General features: G+C 37.6%; 2 protein-coding genes across 5 annotated transcripts; both read right to left on the reverse strand.

The window, feature by feature from the left end:
- Window positions 1–618: 618 nt before the first annotated feature.
- LOC141612980 (uncharacterized) lies at window positions 619–1,848 on the reverse strand. Its single transcript, XM_074431725.1, has one exon. The coding sequence runs from the start codon at window positions 1,846–1,848 to the stop codon at window positions 619–621; it is 1,230 nt and encodes a 409-aa protein (XP_074287826.1).
- A 785-nt stretch (window positions 1,849–2,633) lies between these two features.
- LOC141611171 (putative disease resistance protein RGA3) lies at window positions 2,634–13,245 on the reverse strand. 4 transcript variants are annotated; one of them, XM_074429639.1, is made up of 3 exons: window positions 5,940–6,276; window positions 4,677–4,734; window positions 2,634–3,960 (listed from the first exon to the last, which is right to left on the reverse strand). In XM_074429639.1, the coding sequence occupies exon 3, from the start codon at window positions 3,883–3,885 to the stop codon at window positions 2,668–2,670; it is 1,218 nt and encodes a 405-aa protein (XP_074285740.1). In that variant the 5' UTR covers window positions 3,886–3,960; window positions 4,677–4,734; window positions 5,940–6,276; the 3' UTR covers window positions 2,634–2,667. The 4 variants fall into 4 exon arrangements, with proteins under 4 accessions (XP_074285740.1, XP_074285739.1, XP_074285741.1 ...); XM_074429638.1 differs by lacking the exons at window positions 4,677–4,734; window positions 5,940–6,276 and adding an exon at window positions 12,955–13,245; XM_074429640.1 differs by lacking the exon at window positions 4,677–4,734.
- Between the last annotated feature and the right edge of the window lie 2,083 nt (window positions 13,246–15,328).

Here is a 15,328-nt window from a genome sequence, read left to right on the forward strand (position 1 = left end):
CAAACCTCCATCAATTCCCTGAGATAAAAGCCAAAACAGCATAGCGGCAAAGAAGAGTAATGTCACCTGTTTCCTAAGGTGCAGGTTTCCTTGCCTTCTCGGACGCGGTGTCTTTGCATCAATACCGGGTCCTAAGAGCATAAGCACTTTAACATGATACCGAAATTACAAAAAATCACAAAGAGAATACTCAAGCACAGTAACTACCGTTCTCCTTGGCAACTGTAACATCACATCAGAAAACCTGAAAAATATTACAGGGTACGGACTTCTACTTACGTCCAATGTTTCTAGCAATTTGTTTACGATGACATTCGTTATAGAAAATTACCCCATACATAATTAAAACGCCTACTAGAGCCAAATACTGAAAATAGCACGCAGCTGACAGAAACCGAGACAGGGGAGCCACATAACTTATGCGTGAGCAAAGACTACTACATCTACATAGAAATAATAAATATATTTCTGGTTAAAATGGTTCAGGAAGAAAAAAAAAATTAATAATATCTAAACCGTCTCATAAAATAGAATTCGTGATCAGCCATGGTGCTAAAGCTACAAGAAACTATCAGATAGCCCATTTAAAATAGAATATCATAGCAAATAATATCTTAATCAATAATATCTAAACCGTCTCATAAACCTATTCTCTACCATGGTAGACGACATAACTTCAAGTACTGAGATGTGTCGGATGAGGGGCCAGTCCTCCCCATTCGGTTGTTGGCATCTTTCCTTTAGACTCTCGGAACACTTCAACAGCTCGAAATTCTGGAGAGACGTGAGTTTGGGCATCCATTTTGGCAGGATTTTCAGTTTGGGCCAACTCACAATGTAAAGAGATCGGAGGGAAGTGCAGTACTGTATCCCCTCTGGCAATTCCTCCATCTCTTGAAATTCAATCAAAAACAAGGATTGAAGGCTGCCAGCAAGGCTATGCCATGGGATGCTCATCCCACCCAACACCGCTTTTGGACACTCTTGTACATACAAAGTCTCCAAGGTAGAAAGATGATCCAACCATCCTCCCACGCTCTTAAGTTTTGGGCAATCTACGATGTGTAGGCCTCGCAGGGAAGACAATAAACTAGCTGGAAATAACTCTTTTACTTCTCCCAAGCTCTCCGATCTCTTCTCACGGAATATAACTATCTCTGTAAGGAACTGAGAGTACTCCATTGGCATTGATTTCAGCCACCCCAAGTTGCTGATTAGCAGCCTTTTCAATATGGAATATGAGGCTGACGATGACGGCAGATGGTAATTTTCCAACACCAGACGTCTCTTGGAATCATCTATTCTGAGATGTTGGAGTCGCGGGCATAAAGGAATAAACATCATTTTTTCGCATTGAGTTAGGGTGAGATTCTTAAGTAGAGGAAAACATGGAGATGATACCCATGCTAGTTGTGCTTCTTGGATACTCCCACCTTCATTAGGGTTGACCACATGCGAGCTCGATTCTGATCTCCGGCACCACCCTTTTAACTCAGGCAACCCAGAAATATAGAGCTTTTCAAGGCTGGCAAAAAAAGACGATCCTTCACCCGAGACAAGTTTTTCATAGTCCGCATCCGCCACGTACTTCACATTCAACAAATTTGAAATAGTTAGCGTTTTGAGGTGGGGAAGAATCCCAATTTGCACAGGCAGATAAAGCAGATTACTGCAATCTTCGATCTCCAAAGTGACAAGATTAGGGAGATCAAACAACGCCGAGTTATCTCCTCTCCCTGGCCATCTCGGTATTGTCTCACCCTGATACCCTCTCACCTCCAATTTCTTGAGATCATGATGCGGCTGCATCTCTTCCAAAGAATGCTTGATCGGACTCCTTGCTTCCATACTCCTCTCCACATTTAAAATTAAAAATAATCGTATGTAGATGTTCCTTACTCCTTAAATAGGCTCCGCCGCCATGTTCTTCCTTAACAAATTTTGCATTTTTAAGTACTGCTATTTGAATTTCTAAACTCCCTTTTAATTTGTTCAGGTGTTGTAGCTCATCCAACCCATTAAAACATTGCTTTGAAGTTGAACTTGGTCGAGCACCAACCACAAATTGGCGAGAGTTTGTAGATTGGTCAACATACCTATGCTGCCGGCATTGGCACATATCTCGATGCATCACAAAATAACTATATCTAAGGTAGATAGATCAACTAGCTTGCTCACATCATCGCGGTTGTTTTAAACTAGTGCAAGACTCAAATTCAAAGTTTGGAGATTTACTAGCTCAGTTATTGATTTAGGAAGAACTTTTAGATGGCGACTGAATGAAAGGTCTAAACTCCTCAGATGCAACAGTTGACCTATTGATTTTGGTAAACTTTTGGCCTTTGAATAACTCAAATCTAATGACCTTAAGCATCTCCATTTTGGTATTGATTTACTTGCTAGTAATTGGTTCACTCTACTCGCCGTGTTAATATCCTTAATAAAAAGGCACGTACGAATTTGAGTATTATTGAAGATATGTTGTGCGTAAGACTTACCCACGAGAGAGAGATGGCGAACTCTTTTACCCACATTAGATCTATCGAATTGAACCTACAAATTTCTTCACCGCTACCTTTTCAAAGAATATCATGCAAGAGATCATGTATCTTAAACGACTCAATTCCCCAAAATTCATCCTCGTATATATCTTGAAAAAAACACCTCTCAAGCAATATAAGAAAGTAGTCCTCGCCCAAATTCTCGAGTTAATGTAACCATGTGCCATCCAAAGTCAATCAATATTTGCTTACTAATCTCCCAATCCTTGGGAAAGATAGCACAGTACGCAAAACAAGCCTTCAATGAAGGGTCAAGTTGATCGTAACTTAGCTTCAATATGGAGGTCATTGTTTCATTACTTTCACCAAGAGAGTTTAACCCTTTGTCGTGGAATGATAGCCATTTAGACTTGGATTGACCACGCAAAAGACTACCTACTACTCTAATAGCAAGCGGGACATTGGTACACTTTTTAACAATCGTTTTGCCAAGTTTAACCAATTGATCATCTCTTGCTTCTGCTTGAAACGCCATCCTTTCAAACAAATCCCAGCACTTCGGTTCTGACAAACCTTGCAACACATGCACTCCATCACGTCCGATCATTTGGGCAGTTATATTCGAGCGCGTAGTTACAATTATCCAACTCCCCCTTCCTCCTACCTTCAAATACCCTTCGAACTTCTGCCATTCCTCATAACTTTCAGTCCACACGTCATCTAACACGAGTAAATACTTTTGCCCTCCCAATTGCCTCTTAACTTCATGATGTATGTCCTCCAAAGTCGTTTCATCACCAACAGATGATCCTTTAACAACCTTTCCTAAATGCCCTTTTAAGTCCAATTGTTTTTGATCCTGATCAGCAATGCATGTCCACCTCTTTAGTGGGAATGCCTCAGTGATCCTAGGATGGTTATACACAAGTTTGGCAAGAGCGGTTTTTCCCAAACCTCCCATACCCATAATGGAAAGCAAAGAAACATTTGGGTGATCTACATTATGAGAACCCAACAACACACCTACAATCTTCTCCACATCTTCTTCCCTCCCAATGATTTCATCATCACATATAAAAGAAGATGTCTCCTCCTTTGTAAATTTCACAGGCTTACACTCAATCTTAAAACTAAACTTCTCAATTTTAGAGGCAATTTTATCCAACTTATCATTAACTGTTTTAACTTTACTAGAGAGATTGTGTGTAAGAATCTTAAAACGAGAAAAGAAGGAAGTCACCTTGTTGTTTTTGAGTTGCTTTTGCTTAACTAGGGTTAGGAACTCATCTAACACATCATCGGCGTCGTAAACAGCATCTCTAAGGTCTTGGACATACTTCTGCTCCTGGAAGTTAAGCGAGTCCTGCTTGGCATCAGCGTCCATAAGAACAGCTCTGACATGTTCGACTGTGTCTTTAAGATCACCAAGCTCGGAATCGCAGTTAAAAATGGAGGAGCCCTGAATCAGACCCAAAGTTTGGATAGCAGTAAGTATAGTTTGAACTAAAGACAATGTTGTTGACAAATCCATGACTAGGAATTGAATTCTATTTCTGAATTTTGTTGAATGATGTTTGTAAAAAAAGGATGAATTTGAGATGAATTAATAATGAAGTAGCAGTTGAGATGTCAGATTTATGAAGTAATTGTAACAGTCAAGTGCAATTATTAGTTTCCTTTAATCGGTCCGGTTATAGGGTCATACACTCATACCACTTTTCGTAACTAAGAAGTGATTTTCAAGGCCGGAGTGATGAATAGACTGGATGACAACAGTCCGGTATCTACCATTTATGTTTTGGTTGTCGCATGGTTCCAAATGCACTTTTGAAGTTAAAAAACGTCAATAATAGTATGAATTAAGTAATATAGTAGCAATTGAGATCCAAGATATATGAAGCAGAAGTAATTGCTGAGTACAATACATGATTAAAGGTACTTGCTCGTGTTTCATACATTCAATTTGATTTAGAAATTTCAGTGAAACTAATGTATATGATTAAAGACAGTGAATTGATCAAAAGGATATAAAGTAGCATAAAGTAAATTACCAGTACTACGACAACAGAAGTTTAGGTAAAACGAAATAAAAAGGGTAAAATAGTCAAAAACGTAGCAAAATGAGTGAAATGTAAACGGCAAAACAATAAAATTAGATAAGGGTAAAAGAATTACCACAGTAATTAAAGTCTTGACTTGATCTCAATTGATCTTCTTCCTTGTTTTTGTCTCCCTGTAATTTATTACGTGGTATGAGTAAATTTCCAACTCAATTGCTCCTATACAACTTTTACTCCTCATTTGTCATCGCCACATTGGTATCTACTTCCAAAATTAATTAAGAAAGTATTTTTTTTTTTTGTAAATTGAGGTGTCCATCATCATTAATAGAGAATTTCCTTGTCACGGGTCTCGTTAAGAGGTAATTTGAAAATACAAAGGTTCTGTTTGGTAAAATTAATTAAAAAAGTTAAAAACTCAAAAAAAAAACTCAAATCAAAAGCTAATCAAATCTAAAAAGGTAATCGATAAGGTAATTTAAAAAGAAATGCGAGTTGATAAGATAAATCGATTATAAAAAAAATGTTTGGCAAACTAGCTGAAAGATAGTTGATTTTTGGTAAAATGACGTAAAAGAATATGATAATTATTTAATATTATAGATTGAAAGGGTAATAAATTGAAGATAATTTATTTTAGGCACCTAAAATCACAAATGCTACTCTAGGTAGCATTTCATTTGAGATAACTTATTTGACCAAATAAGCTACTTGTCAAACACGTGCAAAAAAAATCAGGTAGCTGAAATTTTGGTCAAATAACCTACCTAAACTGTCGTGTCAAACGGAGCCAAAGACTCATTTTCGGATGAGATTTTAACTAGCTTATTTGATAAAAGTAGTTTATCCGATAATCAACCCAAAGTTTGGATTCCAGCTGAGATGGCTTAAGTAATTGTTGAGTACAATTATTTGACAGACACACTTTATACTTTTACACCACAATAACCGACCAAACGTACAATAATGAACTTGCATGTCTTGCAACATGAATAATGGTGTCGGAAATTCCTCCTTTCATTTTTCACAAAATCTCACGGGCGATATCCGTCACAAGCTTGTGACGGATACCGTTTTCTCTCACAAAATGTCCATTGAGAGGCAAGTGGGAAGCACATGGGGGTGCCCACCTTGTCCCCTCTCCCTTTTTGTGAGAGGTCACAAGCTTGTGGCCCGTCACAAGCAAGACTAACTCATCATTTTTAGACTTGTTCACAACTTCACAATCAGTAAAGATAAGGGGAAAAGAATTACCACAGTAATGAGGTAAAGCCGTAAACGAAATAAGAGGGGCAAAATAGTCAAAAAAAAGTACCGAAATTAGAGAAATGAATGAAGACGGCAAAACAATAAAATTAGATAAGGGGAAAAGAATTACCACAGTAATTAAATTCTGGACATGATCTTAACTGGATTTACTTCGTCTTTATGAAATGATCTCTCTTTCCTTGTTTTTGATTCCCTGCACTTTTTTGATGGCATGATCATGACCACAAGTCCACGAGTAATTTTCCATCTCCAACTTCCCAAATTAAATTAGGTAAATCATCGACAATAGTGAATTAATCTCTGATCACGGATTCACGGGTCACGTATATAGGTGAACCCGAAAATTTTGTATGCCCGAAGTCCGAAGACTATCCATTTAGCTTAGTTTATCGAACAAAAGTAAAAGTAATTTTTTTGACCAAAATTTTAACAAGCTTGTGTTGTGTGGAAGTTTTGACAATAGAGAAGTAAACCATAGCCGTAATTAGAGCTGATAAGTCTGATCCGACCCGAGTGACCCGATTCGCACCCGAGCAAATCCGATCTGACAGGACCCGAAAATATTGCAACTCGAAATCGACCCGACCGATGACGATCCGTAACCCGACACGACCAGATCATCAACGACCCGAACCCAGCCCAAACCCGGCCCGATATTGACCTGACCCGGTGGTGACACGATTAAATTGATGACACGAAAATTATTAAGCGTAATTTTGATCAAAATGAAAGTGATTTTTTGTTTAGATTGATATGTTTGACTTAGTAATGAAGTAATTAAACCAAATAATTGGTTAAAAACTAAATTTAATGGTAAAAAACTGTAGTAATGCGATTAAGTTACCAGACCCGATAATGACCCGATCCAAACCCGGCCTGACCCGATACGTCATTTGACCCGAAATGACCCGACACGAACCCAACCCGACTCGACCCAAAAGGGTATGTTGACCCAATATGATCCGAACCCGATATGACCCGATTCGACGTGACCCGACCCAAAGCCGACCCGATTGTCACCTCTACTTGTGGCTCTAACCGTAATAAAAAGCTAGTAAGTGAAAGACAAGTTAGTTGAGAACTTTTTTATCCTTTAATTTTATTTTACATTACAATAGACTCTATAGGCTATAGATATAAGGGGGATTTGAATTTGGGATATTATCCACAATACCTCCGTCTTAATTTTTTTTTTTTTTCTTCTTCTTCTAACTTGTGTTTCTTATATTCTTAACATTTTTTAAATTTATTTTTATTTGTGCACCTATAATCACGATTTTTTTTTCCTTCACTAGTACATATGATGTTCCATCATATATTTCGTTTTAAAGGTAACTAGTTTTAAACCCGTGCAAAATTGCACGGGTATATATTTAGGCCGGTATTAATGTTTTTGGATGTATTTTTTTTTTTTTTTTGCATTTCTATTGTACTTATCTAGTTGGTCTAAATCAGCGATCTACATAATTAATGTTTAAACTTATTACAAATACGTGTTCACATGCAATGGTTTAAGAGGAAATAACAAAGGATATTTTTTTAAAAAAATATATCTCACTATCTAGTTTTTAAAAATTATGCATGTAATTTATTCGCATTATATGTAATTCAATTCCGTAATTAAATGTAATTCTTTCTCGTAATTATGTAATTTTATTATTATTATTTTTTTTAAATTATGTAATTCATTTATTTGTAATTAGTTTCATTTATTCCGATTTGTAATTCATTCCGCTTATATGCCATTAATTTCATTTATTCGGAATGTATAAAATTATTTCATAGTATTATTTCATAGTATTTGTTCTAAGACGGAATTTGTCGCATGTTTGTATAAATTTAATTACGAAGAAATAAATACATTCACACTAACGGCTCCCACCATAACATGTATTTTCAAAAAAAAAAAGGTTAAATTAATGACGTGACACGCCCTGGATTGAGTATTGTCTTCTGAATTAATAAAGATAAGATTATTTCTTCATAATTCTTGGTATGAGTCAGTTTCACATAAGAGTAATTGTAATATTAATTTATACTTTTCATTATCCAATATACATTATACAATTAATCGATCAACTATTATTTATTGTTTATATATAGCTTTTCTCACAAAATATATATGTGAAACGGATTCAAAAGAGACTTTAATTCTTTTAAGCTTTAGTTTTCCTTCGTCTACCATTTTACTATAAATTGTGATGATCACCCATTTTCTTTTATCGACATCTACTTTAAGGAGTATTTACATAAGACAGTATCATAAGAGACTTTTAGTATGTTGTTTATGTTATTATTATGCATTAATAATGATGTTGCGAAAAAACAAAATAAAAAAACGAAACAAATAAATAGACCGAAACAATTTTCATACAAGTTAAGGCCAAACCACCATGACCAGTATCACCAGTTTTCTAAGGTGTGGGCGTGTGGCTGACTACTTATCTAGCCTATATTTGCCTTCTTGTGCAGTTGAACTTCAAAACAAAACAGAAGAGTCCCATGATCAGTATAGCCGCGAAAATCAACTGTCCACAGTTGAACTTCAAAACAGAAGAGTCCCAGGATCAGTATAAAAAATCCTGAGATAGGAAGAAGTAAGAATGTAAGCCACGCAATGCATATTTGAAACGATACTGGTCACCTGTGGATCCGATAAGATGAATGCTTCCATTCTTGCAGCTGTGACAAATCTCATATATAAAGCAGAGATATAATGAAATTCATATTAATCGTAGCTATGATACAGTATAATCTAAAAAATCAATTTTGGGTACACACAGATCACAACAAAACTGGAGCTGGTAGCCTGGTAAGATTCTAATATTGTTGTCTCAGGAAACATATTCACTAATAAAAAAAAAAGATAGAGTTCACAGTACTATTCTCTACCACACGCAAACATCTGAGATGTGTTGGATGAGGGGCCAGTCCTCCCCATTCGGTTGTTGGCATCTTTCCTTGAGACTCACGGAACACAGACTAATTTCAAGTTCCTGGAGAGAGGTGAGTTTGGGCATCCATTTCGGCAGAAATTTTAGTTTGGGACACAACCCAATGTGAAGAAATTGGAGGGAAGTGCAGTACTGTATCCCCTCTGGCAATTCCTCCATCTCTACAAATCCAGTCAAACTCAAGATTTGAAGGTTACCGGCAAAGTTATGCCATGACATCCCACCCAACTCCACTTTTGGACATTCTTGTATATGCAAACACTCCAAGGCACAAACATGCTCCAACCATCCTCCCACGTTTAAAAGGCTCGGCCAATTTGCAATGCGTAGAGTTCGTAGGGAAGACAGTAAACAGGTCGAAAACTCAGAGTACTCGACTGACATTGATTTCAGCCGCTCGAAGTTGTTGATTTCAAGTGACTTCAACCTCGGATATGAAAACGGCGGGTAGTGACGAGGTGTGCATCTCATTTCTCTTATGGAATCATATATTACTAGACATTCGAGTTGTGGACATAAAGGAACAAACATCATCTTGTCGCAATATTTTATACTGAGATTCTTTAGTAGAGGAAAACAAAGAGATGATTCCCACTCTACATCTGCTTCTCGGCTGCGCCTACTGTTGACCACGTGCGACCCTGACTCGAATCTCCGCCACCATCCTTTTAACTTAGGCAAATCACAAATATTAAGCTCGTCGAGGCTGGGAAAGAATGATGATCCTTCAGCAGAGACAAGTGCTTCTGAGTCCGCCACATACTCCATATTCAACAATCCTGAAATCTCTAGCGTCTTAAGGTGGGGCAGTTTCCCAATTTGCCAAGGCAGATAGAGCAGCTCACTGCAATTTCGGATCTTCAAATTGACAAGATTGGGGAGGTCAAACAGTGCCGAGTTACCTACCCTCGCTGGCCATCTCGGTAATGTCTCACCATGATATCCATTCAACTCCAATGCCTTGACATCACGATGAGGCTGCATCTCTTCCAGCAATGCTTGCTCAGACTCCTTGCGTCCATACTCATCCCCGCGTCTAAAGCTAATAACAATCTTCTCTAGCTGTTCCTTACTCTTTAAATAGCCTCCCCCGCCTTGTTCTTCCTTCACAAATTTTGCATTTGTAAGTACTGCTATTTCAATCTTCAAATCCCCTTTCAATTTGTTCAGGTGCTTTAGATCTTCCAACCCATAAAAACATTGCTCTGTAGTTGAAATAGGTCTCACACCCACCACAAATTGGCATAAAGTGTGCAGAGAGGTCAACATACTTATGCCCGCCGGCATACGATTCAGCGCATCACATTCGGCTATATTTAAGGTGCTTAGATCAACTAACTTGCTCACACCATTTGGCAATTGTTGTAAGTTCGTGCAAGAATGTAATAGTAAAGTCTGTAGATTAACCAGCTTTGTTATTGATTTGGGAAGAGATTTTAGATTCCTACTGGATGAGAGGTCTAAACTCCTTAGATGCAACAACTGACCTATTGATTTTGGTAAACTTTCGGCCTTTGAATGACTCAAATCTAAAGACCTTAAGCATGTCCATTTCGGTATTGATTTACTTGCTAATAATTGGTCCACTCTACACTTCTCGTAAAAACCCTTAATAAAAAGGCACGTGCGAATTTGAGTATTATTGAAGATATGTTGTCCGTAAGAATCATCCAAAAGAGAGAGATGGCGAACTCTTTTACCCACATTAGAAGTATCAGAATTAAACCTACAAATCTCTTCGCCCGCTACTTTTTCAGCAACATCATGCAAGAGATCATGTACCTTAAACGACTTAATCCCCCCGAATTTATCCTCGAGTAAATCTTGGAAAAAACACCTTTGAAGCAATATAAGAAAGTAATCCTCGCCCAAATTCTCCGAGTTAATGTAGCCTTGTGCCATCCAAAGCTTAATCAACATTTGCTTACTAATCTCCCAATCCTTGGGAAAGATAGAACAGTACGCAAAACAAGCTTTCAAGGAAGGGTTAAGTTGATCGTAACTTAGCTTCAATATGCAGGTCATTGTATCATTATTTTCACCAAGAGAGTCTAAGCCTTTGTCGTGAAATGACAGCCACTTAGACTTGGATTGACCACGTAGAAGACTTCCTACTACTCTAATAGCAAGAGGAACATTGGTGCACTTTTTAACAATCCCTTTGCCGAGTTTAACTAATTCATCATCTCTTTCTTCTGCTTGAAATGCCATCCTTTCAAACAAATGCCATGACTCTTGTTCGGACAAACCTTGCAACACATGCACTTGATCACCTCCAATCATTTGGGCAGTTATTTTTGAGCGCGTAGTTACAATTATCCAACTCCCTCTTCCCCCTACATTCAAATACCCTTGGAACTTCTGCCAATCATCATAACTTTCAGTCCACACATCATCTAACACGAGCAAGTATTTTTTCCCTCCGAGTTGCTGCTTAACTTCATGTTGTATCCCTTCCAAAGACGTTTTATCATTAATGGATGATCCTTCCACCACCTTCCCTAAAAACCCTTTCAAGCTCCACTGATCTTGATCCTGATCAGCAATGCAAGTCCACCTCTTGATTTGGAATGCCTCACTGACCCTAGGATCCTTATACACAAGTTGGGCAAGCGCGGTTTTTCCCAAACCTCCCATCCCCACAATGGAAAGCAAAGAAACATTTGGGTGATCAACACTAGCAGAACCCAACAAGACACCTATAATCTTCTCCACGTCTTCCTCCCTCCCGATGATTTTATCATACAAAAAAGAAGAAGTCTCCTCCTTTGTAAATTTCACAGGCTTACAATCAATCTTAAAACTATACATAGCACTCTTAGTGGCAATTTTGTTTAACTTGTCGTTAACCATTTTGACTTTACTAGAGAGTTTGTGAGTAAGAAGCTTAAACCGAGAAAAAAAGGAAGTCACCTTGTTGCTTCTGAGTTGTTTCTGCTTGGCAAGGGTTAGGAACTCGTCTAAGACATCATCGGCGTCATAAACAGCATCTTTGAGCTCTTGAATGTAATTCTTCTCCTGGCTGCTGAGCAAGTCCTTCTTGGCATCAGCATCCTCAAGAACAGCTCGGACATTTTCGACAGTGTTTTGGAGGTCATCAAGTTCGGATTTGCAGTTAAAAATGGAACAAACTGATTGCATCAAACCCAAAGTTTGGATGGCAGTAAGTATAGTTTGAACTAAAGACAAGGTTGTTGACAGGTCCATGATTGTGAAACTTGAAAGATATGTCTGAATTTTGTTGTATGATGTTTGTAAATGGAAGATTATATAAAAAGAATTTGAAACGAATAAGTAAATGTTGAGTACAATTATTTGGCAACACACGTTTTACTTTTAACAGCACTCTTGCAAGTTCCAAAATTTCTCCTGTCATTTCCATACTTTATTCACATTATGTGAATGAGATTTTGAAAGAACTTATACGCGCTCGGATTCTTCGAAATTGTACTACTTTTTAAATTTCCGTAAGGACTAAATGTAGCCATTTTACGATAAAAATGTTACTCCCTCCTATCCTATACGGAGTATTTTCTTCCCCTTTCATTTTTACACAAGAAATAACAAAGTGAATTTGGACCACATAAAACACACTACCCCACATGTCATTGAATTTGGACCACACAAATCATCCCAAAAAAAAGGAAATAGGGAAGAAAACCCGAATAACCGAATAAGGAAATAGGGAAGAAAATATAGAATAGGAGGGAGTACTATTTTCTCGATAAAATGTTACTAGCATTTCCAGGGTGACAACTTTAGTTATAACATTTTGTCATTAAATAGTTACATTCTATAAAAAAAATAGTGTCATTTGATCCGTCTTATTTTAGACCGTCGGAAGCAAGACTTATTGTAGGATAATGGAATGTCAGACAAGTGGTCTACAAATAAAGGAGAAACAAATGGGGCATCTGATTCTAATGTAAACATGACTTGGATTTTTAGCTCACAAATCAATGGGCATCTGATTCTAATGTTTCATACATTCAATTACTCCCATCATTCGCGAAATTCCGATTGAAACTAGTGTACATGATTAATTGATCCGAGTATAAGGTATCAAGCAAAAACATCAATACGGAAATGAAATAAAACAGAAAAATGAAATAGAATTACCGCGAAACAATAGAATTAGATTAGATTAGATAGGGGTAAAAAAAGAATTACCTCCATTAATTAAAATCTGGACTTGATCTGAATTGGATTTACTTCGTCTTTATGAATGATCTCTTTCCTTGTGTTTGTTTCCCTGCAATTTTAGTTGTGGTATGAGTAAATTTCCATCTCCATTGCTCCTACTACAATTACTTACTTTCTCATTTAGTCATCGTTTCTACTCCCAACTTACAAAACGGGATTTTTTTTGTTAAAAATTAGGGTGTCGATCATTTATAACTGTGGCCCGTGGGTTTTCCCTCACAAGTGCTCTTACAAAATCTCTTAAACGAGTAATCAGGATTAGGCATGAAAATGGATAAGATTTGGATAAAATTATCCGGTTTATACTATAGGATCTGAAATTCTCATATTCATATCTGATTTTTAGGATCTTGACTCGATCAGGATAGTAAAAAGAACTTGTTTTAAAATACGAAAATATTAATTTTTAGATTTTATTGGGATGTAACATACTTCCTCCTCTTCAAAATAACTGTCTCATTTGTCATTTTCGTCTATTCACATAACTGTCCTATTTGTCATATTTGGACATGTTTTTTTGACTTTTCTACACTTGATTCTTTTCTTTATTTACCACCCCTAAACCATCATATTCAATATTTTTTATTATTTAACTCCTATATTCTTAACCATATACAATACTTTTCATTATTTTAACTGCATTCCTTAATTTTCGTGTCATTGTCCATTGTCCAAATGGAACAGTTATTCCGAATAAGAGGGAGTAATATTTTTCTCTATTAGTAAATACAAATAATAAAGCTAAAATTTTAAAACATAGAAATAAAGTTTTATGAAATTACAATAACACTAAAAAAAAATTTAAACCGAAAAATATTAATCAGAAAAAATCATGGTTTGATTTATGAAAAAATATTTAAAAAATAAAGCATATAGTTTTATTATTTGTTTAACTTAACTTATTGTTAAAGAAATGAAATAAAAATGGATCTAAGGGTAGGATCTGGATCTTGACCATACGTAGACCTGGCAAAAGCAACCCGACCCGAAATGACTGACCCGAGACTCGAAATGACCCGAACAACATCACCCGAATGTGACCCGAAAACCCGAATTGACCCGACCCGTACATGACCCGAGCTTCTTGACTTGTAAATAACTCGACCCGAAAATGACCCAACAAAATATAATTCTAATTGAACTGAAAAAATTTGAAATGACTCTTTCTCTATTATTCATTGAGCCGAAAATGAGCCGACTCGAAACAACCCGAACAGACCCGACGAACAAACCTGAAACAGACCCAAAACCCGAAATGACCCGTCCCGACCCGAATTAACCTGAAATCAATGAGAGATCCGAATTGGCCCGACCGGAACCCGACCCGAATTGGCCCGTTTTGCCAGGTCTCCATACGATCCATATCCATTATTCTTATCCACTGGATCTAAGATATTGCGATCCATATCCGGTCTGTAGCATCTGGATCCTAGGATCTGAATCCATTGCCATCCCTTATCGGGACTCACGACCCAACGAGGGGTCCAAATGTCCAATTCACTTTTCCGAATAAAAAAAAGCTAAACTTGGGAGGGATTAACCTATTAGATTGCCTTCAGTATCGCGAAGGAGATTGTCTCAACTGTCGGTATGAGATACTGTTAGTAGAGGACCCGACAAAACGGGTCAACGAGTCGGGTTCGGGTCGAGTCAGTTCGAGCCTCTCATATTATCGGCTTATTTCGGGTCGGGTCAATTCGGGTTTCGGGTGTCTTCAGGTATGTTGGTCGGGTTATTTTCGTGTCAAAGGGGGTCGGGTTATTTCGGACTCAAGTCATTTTCGGTTAACCACTAAGATAGAAAAAAGTACGTTTAGTGTTATTACCTATTTTTAGTTCAGTTTTGATAATTAATTCTTTATTTTTAACATTAACAATATTAAGTGTGCTTTGAATTAGTCATTTTAAGTTTTTTTTAATTCAATTAATGTTGTGTTATGTCGGGTCGGGTCGTTTTCGGGTCCGGTGGTTTCGGATCGGGTCTTTTCGGAACTGGTTTGTTCCGGGTCAACAAAAAAGTCATGTCCGGGTCGGGTCACACTTGAGAGAGTTGCATTTCGGGTCTCGGGTCAACCTTTTCGGGTCGGGTTGGTTTTGCCAGATCTAGGTAGAGCTGACAAGTCTGACTCGACCCGAATCCGAGCAAACCCGACCCGACAGAACCCGAGAATATTGCTACCCGAAACCAACCCGATGACGCCCCGTAACCCGACGATTAGTGACCCGAAACTGTCCCGACCCGACGACCCGTAACCCGACATGACCCAATGATCAGTGACCTGAACCCTACCCAGACCCGACCCGATATTGACCCGACTCGATACTGACCTGATTAAATTGAT

This window comes from Silene latifolia, chromosome 11, assembly GCF_048544455.1.
Source record: "Silene latifolia isolate original U9 population chromosome 11, ASM4854445v1, whole genome shotgun sequence".
NCBI lineage: Eukaryota > Viridiplantae > Streptophyta > Magnoliopsida > Caryophyllales > Caryophyllaceae > Silene > Silene latifolia.

What these genes read in the sequence shown, in the direction of transcription:
- LOC141612980 (XM_074431725.1), bottom strand. Translation starts at nt 1,848, where the DNA reads ATGGAAGCAAGGAGTCCGATCAAGCATTCTTTGGAAGAGATGCAGCCG.